The 14,660-nt window shown below is 36.4% G+C and overlaps 1 protein-coding gene across 2 annotated transcripts; it reads right to left on the bottom strand.

The window, feature by feature from the left end:
- Positions 1-2,012: 2,012 nt before the first annotated feature.
- On the bottom strand, positions 2,013-13,836 carry LOC135617480 (uncharacterized). 2 transcript variants are annotated; one of them, XM_065117722.1, is made up of 15 exons: positions 11,152-13,836; positions 8,855-9,031; positions 8,560-8,684; positions 7,575-7,710; positions 6,673-6,822; positions 6,538-6,591; positions 5,925-6,020; positions 5,793-5,852; positions 5,608-5,682; positions 5,466-5,519; positions 4,776-4,877; positions 3,985-4,692; positions 3,539-3,673; positions 2,940-3,047; positions 2,013-2,424 (listed from the first exon to the last, which is right to left on the bottom strand). In XM_065117722.1, exons 1-15 carry the CDS (start codon positions 12,052-12,054, stop codon positions 2,275-2,277), a joined length of 3,033 nt encoding a protein of 1,010 aa, XP_064973794.1. In that variant the 5' UTR covers positions 12,055-13,836; the 3' UTR covers positions 2,013-2,274. The 2 variants fall into 2 exon arrangements, with proteins under 2 accessions (XP_064973794.1, XP_064973795.1); XM_065117723.1 differs by lacking the exon at positions 5,793-5,852.
- Positions 13,837-14,660: the final 824 nt, after the last annotated feature.

Genomic DNA, 14,660 nt, shown 5'->3' with positions numbered 1-14,660 from the left:
TATTGATATGTCCACTCGTTTTACGGATATCATCAATAATTTAAAAGCTTTTGGTAAATATTTTTCAAATTTTGAACTTGTTAATAAAGTTTTATGATCTCTTTCTAAAAATTGGGATTCGAAAGTAACAACAATACAAGAATCAAAAAACTTGAACCATTTTTCGATTGAAGAACTTATTGGGTCTTTGATGACCTATGAAATGACATGTAAAGCACATAATAAGCATAAGAACAACCTTCCAAAGAACAAGAAGGATTTGACACTCAGAACTCAAGAAGACCACTCGAGCGAAAGCTCAAGTGATGATAACTTTGAACTCTTAGCAATAAAGCTTAAAAAGTTAATGAAACAAAAATCAAAGAATAAAAATAAACTTAAAAAGAATACAATTACTTGCTATGAACGTAAGAAGTCAGGATACTACAAAGATGAGTATATAAAACTAAAGAAGAAGTTGTCAAAGAAAAAAGAAGCACTCAAGGACGAATCGAGCACATCCGAATACGAGGAGCAAACCAATAAAGATGAGGTGACCTTTCATGATGAGCTATGTAACTCACTCGAAATGTATTTACCTAATTTTGAAATTACTTGAAGCATTTCATCAGCTGTTTTTAAATTAGTTTAGAAAAATTATATATAAATTGTTAAAAAAAATATTGATCATAACAATTGCATATTTTATGACAAAGAAACAAAATGTTAGATTTAAATCTATTGCTTATATATTTAATAAGATTAATCCTATATATGTTTTAAGAAGCAATAACGTGTATCTTAATTATATCCATATTGTTTTTTGATTTTAAATGATGATGCATTTTTGTATGGAAGACTTACGTAAAATCAATTATAAAATTTGATACTAAAAGAACTTGAGCTATTTTTAATCTTATAGGAATCTATCTATGTTAATTTCATTGAATTATCCGAAAAGTGATTTTGATGATGATTTTGGATTTTTTTTAATATGATTCATTTTAATAATGAGATGATATATCCAATCGAATCATTTATCGATGTTTACGACTTGAGATGTATTTTATATGAAATATTTTTCTTGATTCTTGTATGATTCAATCTTTTAAAAAACATTCATCCAAATGAATCATGATTATTCTTTTCACAAATTGTCCTCCTATGATTCTATTGGTTATTTACTAAAAAGAAATTTTATCATGATCTTAATATGACTCCTTTGTAATTATGATTTGTACATCTCAACTCCCAATTAATTTTTCTTGATATTCTTTATGTGATGATATAAAATTATACATGAAATACTCATGATATTATGTTGATACACACAAATGAGAAATTATGATCATGTATGATAGGATATAATGTAATTTGATATTTTAATACTATCATTATTTAAAATATTTATGATTTAGAATGATTCATGCAATACTCATGATTTTTTTTATGAAACGATGTGAAAATCAACAACTATAATTTTCTAAAATGATATCTTATTTGAATTTTTCATATTGAAAGAAGATTGCTACTTTATCTTTTATCATGATATAGAAATTGATGTAAAGGAAAAAAAATTACAACATTGTAAAGAACAATTACCAACGTGCATGTTTCTTGAAACGAAAGCAAAAAATTTACTAGCTTGCACATTTCAATTATTTCGTGCAGAACTTGAAACTTCAATTATTTCGTGCAGAACTTGAAACCATACATATGCCCTTGTTATTACTCTCACTGGACATTTTAACTTCAAATTGATAGATAGACGGATAGATATGAAAAGAATTTTAAAAGAGGTTAAATCTAAATCAGTACTTTTTACCTCAAATTGAGTTTTTTAAATAAATGTTAACCGGAAGAGGATCTTAATATCTGAAGAGGCATATATCCTGCAATAGAATTCATAATAATAAATACAACATGCAAAAAATCTATTTAATAATTATTGTTTTTAATCTTGTATTTTAATAATAATGTGACTTGTACATGCAACCGTGAAAGATTGACGAACTCTTCTGGGAATGGATGCATTGAAACACAATCAATAAAATCTGTTGCTCTATTTCCTTGCAACAGCATTCAACTAAGACAAAAGGCAGCTTTGATTTACATATAGCTCATCTGAAATCAGCTAAAGATTTACACAACAGAAGAAAATAAATCAAAATTCTAAGCAGAAATCAAAACTTTTGAAATGAAATTTTCTAATGGAAGAAACTGCATGGGGTCAAAATTTTACGAAATCTTGTCACTTTACGAAGCCATGAAATTTTAGGAAGCTATGAAATTTTGTCACTTCCATGCTTTCCTTCCCTGGAACTGCTTGCCTGACCGCCTTTGCCGCTGTTTTTTCTCCTGCCTAGAGCGAGCTACTTTTGCTCTTTTGGCAGAAAGAGGCATCTTCTTTTTATGTTCCTTTTGGCGATTGCTTAGACCACCCGTCTATCAACAAATCGCAGATAAGCAATCAGTCTATTAATTCCAAAACAAGGTGCCTGGTTAATGTAGACACTGAGAAGAGAATGACTAATGAAGGGGAAGGAAAAGCAAAAGGAGGCAGAGAGGAAGCTTTGATTTGCAGCAGGGAGATGGGGGGTGGCAGGCGATCCTTTCCATTGTGTTAAAATTTTGCAGACTGCCAACCAACATAGGAAAAGCAAAAGGAGGCAGAGAAGAACAGGATCTACATTCCACTTGGGGGATAATTAAAGAAGATTATCACCTTAGTTGAAATGCAGATCAGAAGTGTACCAGATGCTCTGAAGACTAAAGCGCAGGATGTTAAAATAACAGCTTTTGAAAAAGCAAACCAAAAGTACTGAAGGAAACCAATTGCGAGCTTTAAAGGAACATAGGCAAGATGTGTATCATAAAATATAGGAATGTCACTATATTTTAATCTGCACTAAAAACAAAAAATTGTCACGTAACATGTCGTAAATCCAATACAGGCTAACCTTTTTTTGTTTCACAGCAGTTCTAGCCTGATACTTTCCTCTATCCTCCCTCCCAGCTCTTACTAGGGTCAGTCGTTCCTCCTTGCTAAGCTTTCTTTTAATGTGGACCTAAAGAACAATAGTTCGTTGATGATAAAGAGAATTAGTTCAACTTAGAACAACTCACAAGCTTATGACATAAAATCATAATTTAAAGTAAAGGAAATGTAATCCAAAGTAAGAATAGCTACCAGTACATTAAAAAAAAAAAAGCTAGCAGTACATCAACATCTAGCTATTCATCATGTACTTTTAAAAATACTCATACAAGCTCTCGTGCAGATATGCTTCCATCCAGAGATCAAAAGCATGGACCAGTGATCTCAAAAGAATCAATGCCTTGAACAACATATACAACACCAGAAATTTGCATTACAGAATGATAATATATGTGAGAGCTAAAATCGGATCAATTGGTACATTATTAAATGAGTTCATCAATTTTACATATAGTTGGAACATTACAAAAGGAGTTTATCAACCTTACATAGTCATAGAATTACCAAATAGGGAAAAGAAAAAGAAAAACATTCATACCAAGAGAAAGGATGAGAGCTCACCTCTAGCATAGCAGGATCCACTGGCTTTATACTTAATTGCTCAGAAGAGGGAATTTTGAAAGATGAGACTTTCGAGTCTATACCCTTTCTCAAAAGACCTTGCTGAGCCATAACCAGCTTTGCTTCTTTCTTTGCCTATGAGATTCAAAAAAGAAAAAAGGCAAAGCTTATAAGATGCCTACATAGTGAGTGAATTTTGGTGATTAAAAATGTAATCAAGAATATAAGATCCATTATTTCATCGAACATTAAAATTAATCAGAACACTAAAGAAGTTGAAGATCCAAATTTCTCAGAAACACTCGCTTATGCAGATGTTACTATAACTTCATATCAGATAACATGAGCGTATGAGTAACAAAGTTCAATGAACAGTGTCAGAATTTTACTGAATCTATTCCACATAATTAAGATGAAAAGGAGCACTAAGTTTCCGGTGAACACACCTTCAACTCTTTTATACGTTGAAAATCTTCATTAGAAAGAATTCCATCTGTTTCATCTGATGCTTTCTGTGACATCTTGGCCATTGTTAGTCTTTTAAGGGTGCGAAGACTTGATTCTGAAGTATTCAGTTGTCCAACATAATCCGCAAACTTCCTCTTCTTTGATTTGGCCTTCTCCTCTTCCTTTATTTCATCGTTGTCATCACAAGCGCATTCATGATTACTGAGGTCATCATCATTGCAGATGTCATTAGAAGACTTTTTCCTTGATGCATCTAGCTCACTGGAGATATCCATATTATCATCACTAAGATCCACATCTTCTTTAGTATCACTATCATATTCATCATAGGCAGCATTCTCATCAATATCATCATCAAGATCATCACCATCATCTTCCTCTCCATCAATGTTATCACTGTTACCTAAATCTTCTTCATTTTTTTCATCTGAAACCTCATCATCCTCTTCTTCATCTTCCAAAGAATCATCCTCTTTCTCTGTCTCAGCATCACTGTCATACTCATCATCCAAATCTGATGCAGAAGCCTCAGCATCAGAACTGTCAGTCATCGAGTTATCAACGTGTTCCAGCAACTCTATGTCAGGCACATCAGTAGCTATACTAACTTCTCCATATGCTTTTGGCCTTGCTTTGGGATTGACCGGACGGCCACGGTCCTTTTTGACCAATAAAGAAGGGCATATCTGAAAACTAATAAAGCTCAGAATAACAATCACAAGCTATACGTCTGAAACAAAAATTGTTAGACTGAAATACATATTCCAACCTCTTTGAATAAAGTTATCAAGGAGCGAGCTGCTGAAGAAACTGCCTTCTCATGTGATTTTTTGTACAAGACCAAGTCTTGAAGCAGATCTTCATTCATTAACTGTAAACAACCAAAATGTGACAGTTAGACAACTAGTTTCTTGTAGACATTTACAAGCTTTTACAGGTACATATCTATTTCAAGTGGTGCACTATCCTTCTCAAATAATTTTATTATTTCTCAAATTGAAGCAAAAAAAATAAAAAAAAAACAAGATTACAGTTAATTAATATGAAGATGGGTAAAATTTTGAAAAACAAAAAACATAATTATTAAGATAATTGCATCTAGAATTTGAGTAAGTAAACATTCAACGGACCCAAATCCACATTGAGTACTTTTTTGTGACAATGTATAGACGAAAAAAAATTAGAATTCCATAACAAGTATAGTTCTTTCACAGATTCAACTTCCTAGAAAATCTGAAGGCATATTATAAGAGTTCATCATACTGTCAACATCTTGTATCTCAGATGGAGTCTGGCTAAACTGCTAATGTGACGAGATCATGCTAAAGTGACAAGATGATATATTAAGTAGGCATGAACCATGGAATTGTGATGTGATGCATCTCATACAAGATGATGCAAAGAATAAACCTGTCGCAAACAAACTTGAACAAATAATTGACTAAATGTAAAGCAATACCAAAGGCATCCTGATACAGATCTCCCTCACAACATTCAGCCCAACAGCAATGGCCTGACAAGACAAATAAGAAAGTCCATGATCAACAGTTCAACTATTAACAGATGAACATGACTGAAAGTAATATCATTTTCAGCAGTACCTCTGTGCGAGAACGATCATGCACAAATTGATTCACAATTTGTTTAAATAAGGGTTCAACCGCATCAGGAGGTACCTATTCAAATAAAAACAGCTTCGATGAGTTCTTCTATCTGAAGAACAGAACTGGGAACAGCATGCCTTGACTATGAACGCTTAGAAATTCTACAGTAAAAAAAGCACAACCATATCATGGCAGGCCTGGACAGCTGCAGCAAGCAAATCAGTGACATCACGTTGATGAGGCTAAAAAAAAATAAATACAAATAAGTATGGTTTCAAGTTAAAATACATATAAGCAAAAAAATCCTTGTTTACCTGAACATATTTTTGAAGAAACGGATAAAAATTTAACAAGATCAGACGGTGCAATCCAACAGTTCTGGCTACTACTTTCAACATCATCATCCTATCCTGCAACACAAAGTAACAACAATAGTCGACAAAAGAAAATTTCATATATCAACCAATAAATAACACATGTAGTCTAACATAGAAGAGAAATTTCATTATAAATTACTGTTATCAGCTTAGTGTAGAGTGTGAACCAATCTACCAAAACATTGAAATGACATTGACTATAGCCTTTCAATATAATAAATAAAATTCACCCATTCAAAACATTCTGAATAGAGTAAAGAGCCACATATAACTCTTTATAATACATCCCTATCTTAATCACATGTAGATTCAAGTATTCAGGCCAATTTTCTAAAACATTAATGATCTCAATGGAACTGCATATCTTAAGAACTTAATCACTAGCAGGAAATTGAAGATAATGAACAATATAGAAAATCCTTCTTTTAATTAACAAGAACTTGCAGGCTAACAAAGCCACCACCAGACTTGCTATATAAATCAGCAAACATGATATTAAAGTACAAATTTCGAAAATAATAATAAGGTGCATGAGGGAAAGGATAACTACCTCGAAGCGTTCATTGCATCTTTGAAGGCGAGAGAACAGTTTCTCAGCGAAACCCTAAAGCAGCACCAAAAGAAAAAATTGTCAAGGAAGCATAAGGATTTAATTTACTGAACTATCATACAAGGACCAACCAACCTGTGCATCTTTTAAATGAGTAATAGGTGAATAGTAACCAGAGCTGTTACTTTGTGATGTTATTCGCTGCTGCCTTTTCATGTTGCGTATCACACGCTGCAACTTTGCCTTCTTTTTTTTCCTGCTGGCAACCGTACCTTTATGATTTGCCTAGAAGTAAAATAAGAAATAGTCAATTGAACAAGTTCCTAATTTTTTTTAAAAAAAATTGCTACAGTCTCACCACTCAAAAGAAACACAATGTTTACATGATCTAGATTAAATTTCAGCTGATGAGTTGCATGTGATGGAAACCAATTTCCAGACATGCATACAAAGAAAATCACAATGTATTAAAATGCAAGTGATATCCACAGTTGCATGCTAATGACCATTTATTCATTTAATCGATGAAAAGAGTTGGGCAATACATAACTTTTCTAATTCATAACCAAATTTGCATAACTGAAACTTGTGTTATTTATTAACAAGGGAGACAAAGTTTATCTTTTAAAGTAAAGGTGGGGTTATGCACATGACTGCATTCCCTGAAATCAACTAATAACCCACCCAAATAACCACTTACCCTTTGCAAAAACAATAAAAAACTAATAACCCCCTCCCAAATAGGGTTTTCAGATTATCAACAAGCACCACAATATTTTGCGTATAACTTGACAAGCAAAAGTTAGATTCATTTTGATTAACTCCATGAATAGTGATTAATAATTCCAGAAGATTTATTTCTGTTATTTGTCTCAGTTCTTTAACATGGTTTACTTCAGGTTACCCTTGGTCAGCTTCAGTACTACAATTTACAATCTAACCACTAGAACAATTTATTTTAATTGACTGTAGGAAACAGATGCAGTGCTTCCATATGATCAAAAGAATAAAACCTGAACTACTTAAGCATGCAAGACCTTGTAAATAGCTTCTCGGCTAAGAGTAATAGGCTGTTGACTAGTTGTATCGTCTTCACTGCTTGAGGCTTCACAGTCATCCTCCTCTTCAATTTGTTCATAACCAAGAAGAAATGAGAGAGTAGATATCATAATCCTGAACACATAAAACCTCCCTATAAGTTAAAGATATACAACTATAAAAAGAAGAAAAGAAAAAGCTAAAATTGGCAGCAAAGTGCACGAGGATTTTCCCAATGTAGAATCTGAGATTAACTAAATGCACAAAGAAATATTTTTGTTGTGAAACGATAATGCTGAGGTTTAACAAAGCCAAGATTGGTCGAGGCTGTAAAGGCTCAAAGTGGATATGACTTAATTACAAGCCTAAAGATTATGTAGAATCTGATCAGACTCTTGTTGAAACTGATCAAGATTATGTCAAAGTTCAGACAACCAGTGCTAGGACCTACAAGAAGTTTTACAACCTAAAATCATGCCTATCTCAAGACTAACATGAGCCTTATTTGAAGCTTGATTAAATATACTTCAATTGATCTCAACTTTTAAACTTTAAATATATCCATTTTTATTTAATTTATGCCATATATTTAAATCTTTTACCAGTTCATAGGTTATACATGAGTAATGACTCATGGATGCCAACAGATTGTGGAATTAAAAATTATTTTAATGAACACAAAACATCTCTTTGACACCCCATATCAAACTACAACAATCATTCATGAAAATTTATTTTTTTAAAAAACATATGAAATATATATTTGAACAATTAGAGTCCAGTTTGACAGAACCCAACTAATTGCAAGCCCAGTTTGGCTTGAATTTGATTCAGGCCTGCACTTAGCTGTTTTGTTTCCGATGCTGGCTTAATTGAGCTCAATTCAGCTTGAAATCAGAATGAGTTTGAGCTGTTTATCAACAGCTACATTAAATTAACAGCCCTATATAGCACCACAGGTGCAGACTTGAGCAAACTACATACCTTGAAGACGAATGGAAACAGGCAGTGCAAATGGCATTAGCTGTACGGTCATCAAACCACACCCTCCATCTATGCAGATCACAAAGAATAACAAGCGACCTTTTGGCCCTCTGTTCCTCCGCCCCCTACAAAAGGAAAACTTAATGATGTTGGTACAAGGTCATGATTATAGATCTCAACAGGAATAGAATAGAGAGAAGATTAAAGAATCAGAAGTCTAAAAGTAAGGCAGTTAACGGCATCCAATAAACCAAGAACATCACAAGCTAAAATAATTAAAAAATAAAATACATACCTGCAGCATAAAAAAAAGAGTATTCTGCAGTTTGCGATTCTTGGCTTCGTTCTTGTGTTTCTGGTTCATGCGTCGAATGTTATGTACGACATGCGAAAAGGCCAGTTTTCTTAAGGTCCGGTCACCAAGAATCTGAAGGTCCATAAACAATTCGAGAGTTTCTTCAATATCAATGATCTGGAAACAAAAAAAAAAGTAACCAATGTGATGTTAAAGTCCATCGAAGATTAAAACGAATTTTCAGATAAAACAGAATCATATTGAAGATCAGCAATAATGATTGAAAGTTAACTGGTTTCATGATGCCAAATAATAAAGCAAACCTTTATGGCTTTTCTTAGGAAAGTGACTTAGACAATTATCAGAATATTTTAGAAAAACCAAAAAAGCAAGATTTGATAAAGCAAAACTTGGGTAACAATGAAAGAACTGTGTGCCAAACTTTTGCACAGATCAAGGCCTTCCAAGATGCCAAATTTTCACTTCATATGTTCTAAACTCTGATAATGCATCATTAAGGGAACATTTATTATCATCTAATGGAAGACTGAAATGTGTTAGCTTCAACACAAACCTGCTTAACCCAATGGAATCATTTGGCTTGGTTGGGTTGGCTGTTTGGAAATAACGATAGAGAGACATTCCAGAAATCAGAATCTGATCATACATCAGCTTTGATCGGGTTAGGAATGATCTAAAAATAGTTTAATTTAGAAGGTCATCAAAATAGTAGGTGATGGTCATCAGCGCAAGAAAAGAGGGTATAACATTACACCAATACAGGAAAAGAGAAAGCAGGATAACAGTCTAGATATACCAAAATATGGAACGCCTGATGTTACATATATGGCAGCACTAGAAAAAAAAGAACTGGCAAATGTAGTAGGTCATGACAGAAAAGAAGAAGAATGGCAGGGGACCAACAGGCAGAGCAACTCGTCTCAGACAACAAACAAGAGAAGCATGAACAGCAAATTCCTGTCTCACTGCCATATGATCTGGCACCACACTAATAGCCGGACAATAAAATCAATCCTCAGATCAGCAACACTGCAAACGGCATATGACATGTATTTCAGCACAAGGTGACATATAAGACCTTTAGTTGAATTTTTTTTTCCAAAAAGGTCTCACAGGAATGGTGATACACTAGGTAGGAGATTTAAGAAAGTTAAGTAGGTTAGCATTACATAGTACGGCTAAACTGGTAACCACACCCAGCATGCCAACATCATATTGGATAATAGCATGTCCATTTACTGAAAAATTATGAGACACATGATGATACAGGAAGGTAAGATTTCCAACAGGTGAAGCAGGTTAGAATTTAGAGTATGGTTGAGCCTGTAAATAAAACCAGGTACATGAATGATATATGATGAATTATGCTAATAGTTTATCGAGAAAACATGAAATCCATTGGTGATATAGGGAGAGATGAGTGAGGAGTTCTCAGAAAGTGAAGCAGGTCAGCATTAAATAGTTTGAATGATATATGATGAATTATGCTAATAGCCTTTTATTGAGAAAACATGAAATCCATTGGTGATATAGGGAGGGACGAGTGAGGAGTTCTCAGAAAGTAAAGCAGGTCAGCATAAAATAGTATGTTTAAACATGGCAACCAGACCAGGTATGCCAATAACATGCTGAATGATGCTACCACCTACATTGACTAATTAGGAGACTGTGATGGAAATAAGTCTTTTTTCTACAATTTTACCTCAAACAAGAATTTGTAAACTAGAACATGATTCTGTTATTTCGATCTGTAAATGAACAATAATTAGACTACTAAAATAGAAAGAGCACCCATATACAATCTTAATAAGCAAGGTCCACAAAAAACTGGTGAAAGATGTAATATTATAAGAATAAAAAATCAAAACAACTTGTTGAATTATGAGATAATAAAAGACAAAAAGGTTTCAAAAAATCTCCGGCCACATATTTGATCACAGACAAATCCACAGTGCATGATTTCAATTAATCATGCCCCAACCGATGGATGGAACTAAACGATTTCACAACAAAACAATAAAGATTTGAGCAACAAAAGACAAAACGTTTGGAGTAATTTACAGCCACAATTTGAATAATCATAGGAAGCAGCCCATCCACAACACTACCCGTCCACATTCACAGTGATAATTTCAATAATTCAAACCCAACTGACAGAATAAAATTATTTCCAATTAAAACAAGAAAAATTCAAGATGTCGTCGATTCTTCAAACAATCATTCACACAATCTGTAAATCTCATATTCCAAAAAGAAAAAGAATTCAACGAACCAACCTTTCTATTGACGAGGAGGATCAGGGCTTGCACAAGATGACACCTCAACGATGACGGAAGGGCGCGGGAATTGACACGGAGGAGGTCGGCCACCTGTAGAGGGAAGTTTGCAAGCTTATCCGGGTAGAAAGGGGTGACATGGGCGATGAACATGACCAAGTCCCCGAGATCCTTGGCTAGGGAGAGGTCGGAGGAGGGCCTAAGGGCGGACTGGCAGCGGAAGAGGTGGAGGGTGGACTCGAAGTGGCGGTAGAGAAGTTGGAGCTCCGCCTCGTACCCCTCGGGGTCGCACTTCATCTTGGACTGCAGCGCCGGGAGGCTCAGCTTTTCCGCTGTCCGGCCGGCAGCCGAGAGGAGGATAGCGGAGGCTATCACGGGGTAGTTCAGGTTGTGCTCCTCGATCTTCTGCTTAGGGCAAGCGTAGGGTGGGTCGGTGAAAGGGGCAAGCTGAGTCGAGTTGTAGCCCATCGAGCACAGCTGGTCCAAGTAGTCGGTGGGCTTTAGGTCGTACACCAACCGCTCCTGTTCGCCGTCGTCCTCATCGTCCTCCTCGTTCTCGTCATCGTCTTCATCCTCCCGCCCACGGAGCGACCCCTTGGAACCGTAGCCGTCAGGGACACCCTCGTGGAACCCTACCACCCCCACGTCCGCGCCTCCATCGGCGGAGACCTGCCTCGAGTCCGGCGGAGTCTCGCAGTCGTCGTCGCGGTCGAAGACATGGATAGCGGTGATGTCGGCAAAGCTCACCCGGCGGGACTTCTTCCTCGCGATCGTTTCCTCGTCGAGCTCGCCGGCGCTCGGGAGCTCCCTCCCCTCGCCGGGATCCATGGAGACCCAGGCGCCAGGAACAAAGATTAGGGATGGATACAGGGTTCGGAGTCCGGTCGAAAGCGGTGGGGCCATGATTTCTTTGGGAGGAAAAACTAGGGTTCTTAATGTTCCACGAAATTAATTCAAACGATGTGGGTGGCTTTGATACAAAAGGGCGCGCAGGACTTACATTTTATATGGAAAGTTTCACTTTACCCCCTGACCTTTATCTCAAATGACACTCGCTGCTCCATGAGAGAAGTTTGATTAGATTTATAAAGAAAATTGCATGTATATACATAATACCCCTCAGAAGTCAATTATTTTGAATTTGTATTTAACAGATAAGCCCGTGCAGAACTTGAAACCATACATATGCCCTTTTGATTACTCTCACTGGACATTTAACTTCAAATTGATAGATAGACAGATAGATATGGTAAGAATTTTATAAAAGGTTAAATATAAATCAGTACTTTTTACCTTAAATTGAGTTTTTTAAATAAATATTAATCGAAAGAAGATCTTAATATCTGAAGAGGCATATATCCTGCATATTTTAAGAAGCAAGAGTTGTTTTCTTGAACATCTCTAAATTGCTAGCTTAAAATATTATAAAATTACTATATACATGATGATAAAAATTTAATATTATATTTTTCATGCAATGAGTTTAACTTATATTACAAACACAAAGAATAGTTGTACTTCTCTTTTTTGTTGATGACAAAGGGGGAAAAGTATGTTGATGACATGACATGTTAATGCATAAGTCTATGCATAAGTTCATGATGACGTGTTGCAAGTATTCATGATGAATATTGCAATGACTTGAATTCAGTTTGAATTCAAGGTTCTATCAATATAGCATATTGATAGGGGAAGTTTTTTAAACTCCGGGAGTTAAAGTTAATTCCGTCATCAAGTGGTTGTCATCATCAAAAAGGGGGAGATTGTTGAATCTAGTATTTTGATGATGAAACCACTTAATATGTGTTTATGTTTTAATCTACGTTTTGAGTTACGTAGGATGCTTCGATTAAGATGAGACAATTAAAGCAGAAAAAATCATGTTGTGCCCGAGGAACATGTCAGAAGATTGGACGTCGGGCCGATAGATCGGTCGACGTATCGATAGAAGGCTTCGGGCTATGGACTTAGGCTTCGGGCCAAGAAGAGCGGGTATTGTGCCAAGGATATCGGAGTTGCGAAGTCAACTGGCCGATTAGGCAATAGGCAGCAGGAGAGGACGATGCGCTGAAGAATCAGACGAAGCATCGAGGGACTAATGACATGCCAGACAATTTAGTTAATTGCTTAGGATTAATTGTCTTGATCGAAGTTTTGTTTTAAGTGTGCAGGATTAACTACGATGAAAGAAAGACATGCAGCAGGAGTTGCGCCAGAGTCAAAGACTATGATCACGTTGGGAGTTCGAGAGCTCGACGGAAGTCCGGACGGTCGTCGAAGGTTCTGCGGGAACAAATATGAGAAGTCCAGAAGCTTGCCAAAAGAAGCTCGTCAGAACTCGCCAAGTGGATCGTCGCGAGTCCAGGAGTTTGCCAGAAGTCCGTCGGAGCATCACTAGAGGGTCGTCGGATGTTCGTCGGAAGTTCGTCGGAAGTTCGTCGGAAGCTCGCCGGAAGAAGCGATTGACGCACTGGAACAAGCTGTAGTAAATGTCTTAAGAATTGTCGTAGTTAGTATGTAGATTAAGTTAGGAATGAGGTGATCCTATTAACTTAATCTGGGGGTAATTGGGCCCTTGACAGACCCAAATTGGGCTGAATGGATCAACCCATTCGGACCAGAATTCCTACTAGGTGATGCCACTGCCTGTCAGGGGCGGTTGCACTGCCCAGTCTCGCTCGGAGACTGAGCCCAAGCGGTGCCACCGCCCAGGAGAGGGTCTCCCAAGAAAGCTGGGCGGTGCAACCACCCCAGGCAAGCGGTGGCACCACTTGGGCTCAATCTCCGAGCGAGACTAGGCGGTGCAACCGCCCCTGACAGGCGGTGGCACCGCTTGGGCTTAGTCTCCGAGCGAGACTGGGCAGTGCAACAGCCTCTGACAGGCAGTGGCACCGCCAGGGCTCAGTCTCCGAGTGAGACTGGGCAATGCAACCGCCCCTGTCAAGCGGTGGCACCGCCCAGAGGCTCAGTCTCCGAGTGAGGAGTGAGGAGTTCTCAGAAGTGAAGTAGGTCAGCATAAAATAGTATGTTTAAACATGGCAACCAGACCAGGTATGCCAATAACATGTTGAATGATGCTACCACCTACATTGACTAATTAGGAAATTATGATGGAAATAATCTTTTTTCTACAGCTTTACCTCAAGCAAGAATTTGTAAACTAGAACATGATTCTATTATTTTGATATGTAAATGAACAATAATTAGACTACTAAAATAAAAAGAACACCCATATATAATCTTAATAAGCAAGACCTACAAAAAAACTAGTAAAAGATGTAAAATTATAAGACTAAAAAATCAAAACAACTTGTTAAATTCTGAGATAATAAAAGACAAAAAGGTTTCAAGAAATCTCCAACCACAAATTTGATCATAGACTTTAGCCCATCCACACCAAAACCCATCGAAATCCACAGTGCATGATTTCAATTAATAAACCCCAACCGATGAAACTAAACAATTTCATAACAAAACAATAAGGATTCGAGCAACAAAAGACAAAACAT

Source organism: Musa acuminata, chromosome BXJ2-7 (assembly GCF_036884655.1).
Source record: "Musa acuminata AAA Group cultivar baxijiao chromosome BXJ2-7, Cavendish_Baxijiao_AAA, whole genome shotgun sequence".
Lineage (NCBI taxonomy): Eukaryota > Viridiplantae > Streptophyta > Magnoliopsida > Zingiberales > Musaceae > Musa > Musa acuminata.
Note: the sequence above shows the minus strand (reverse complement) of the source record. Positions and strands in the feature narration are given on the sequence as shown.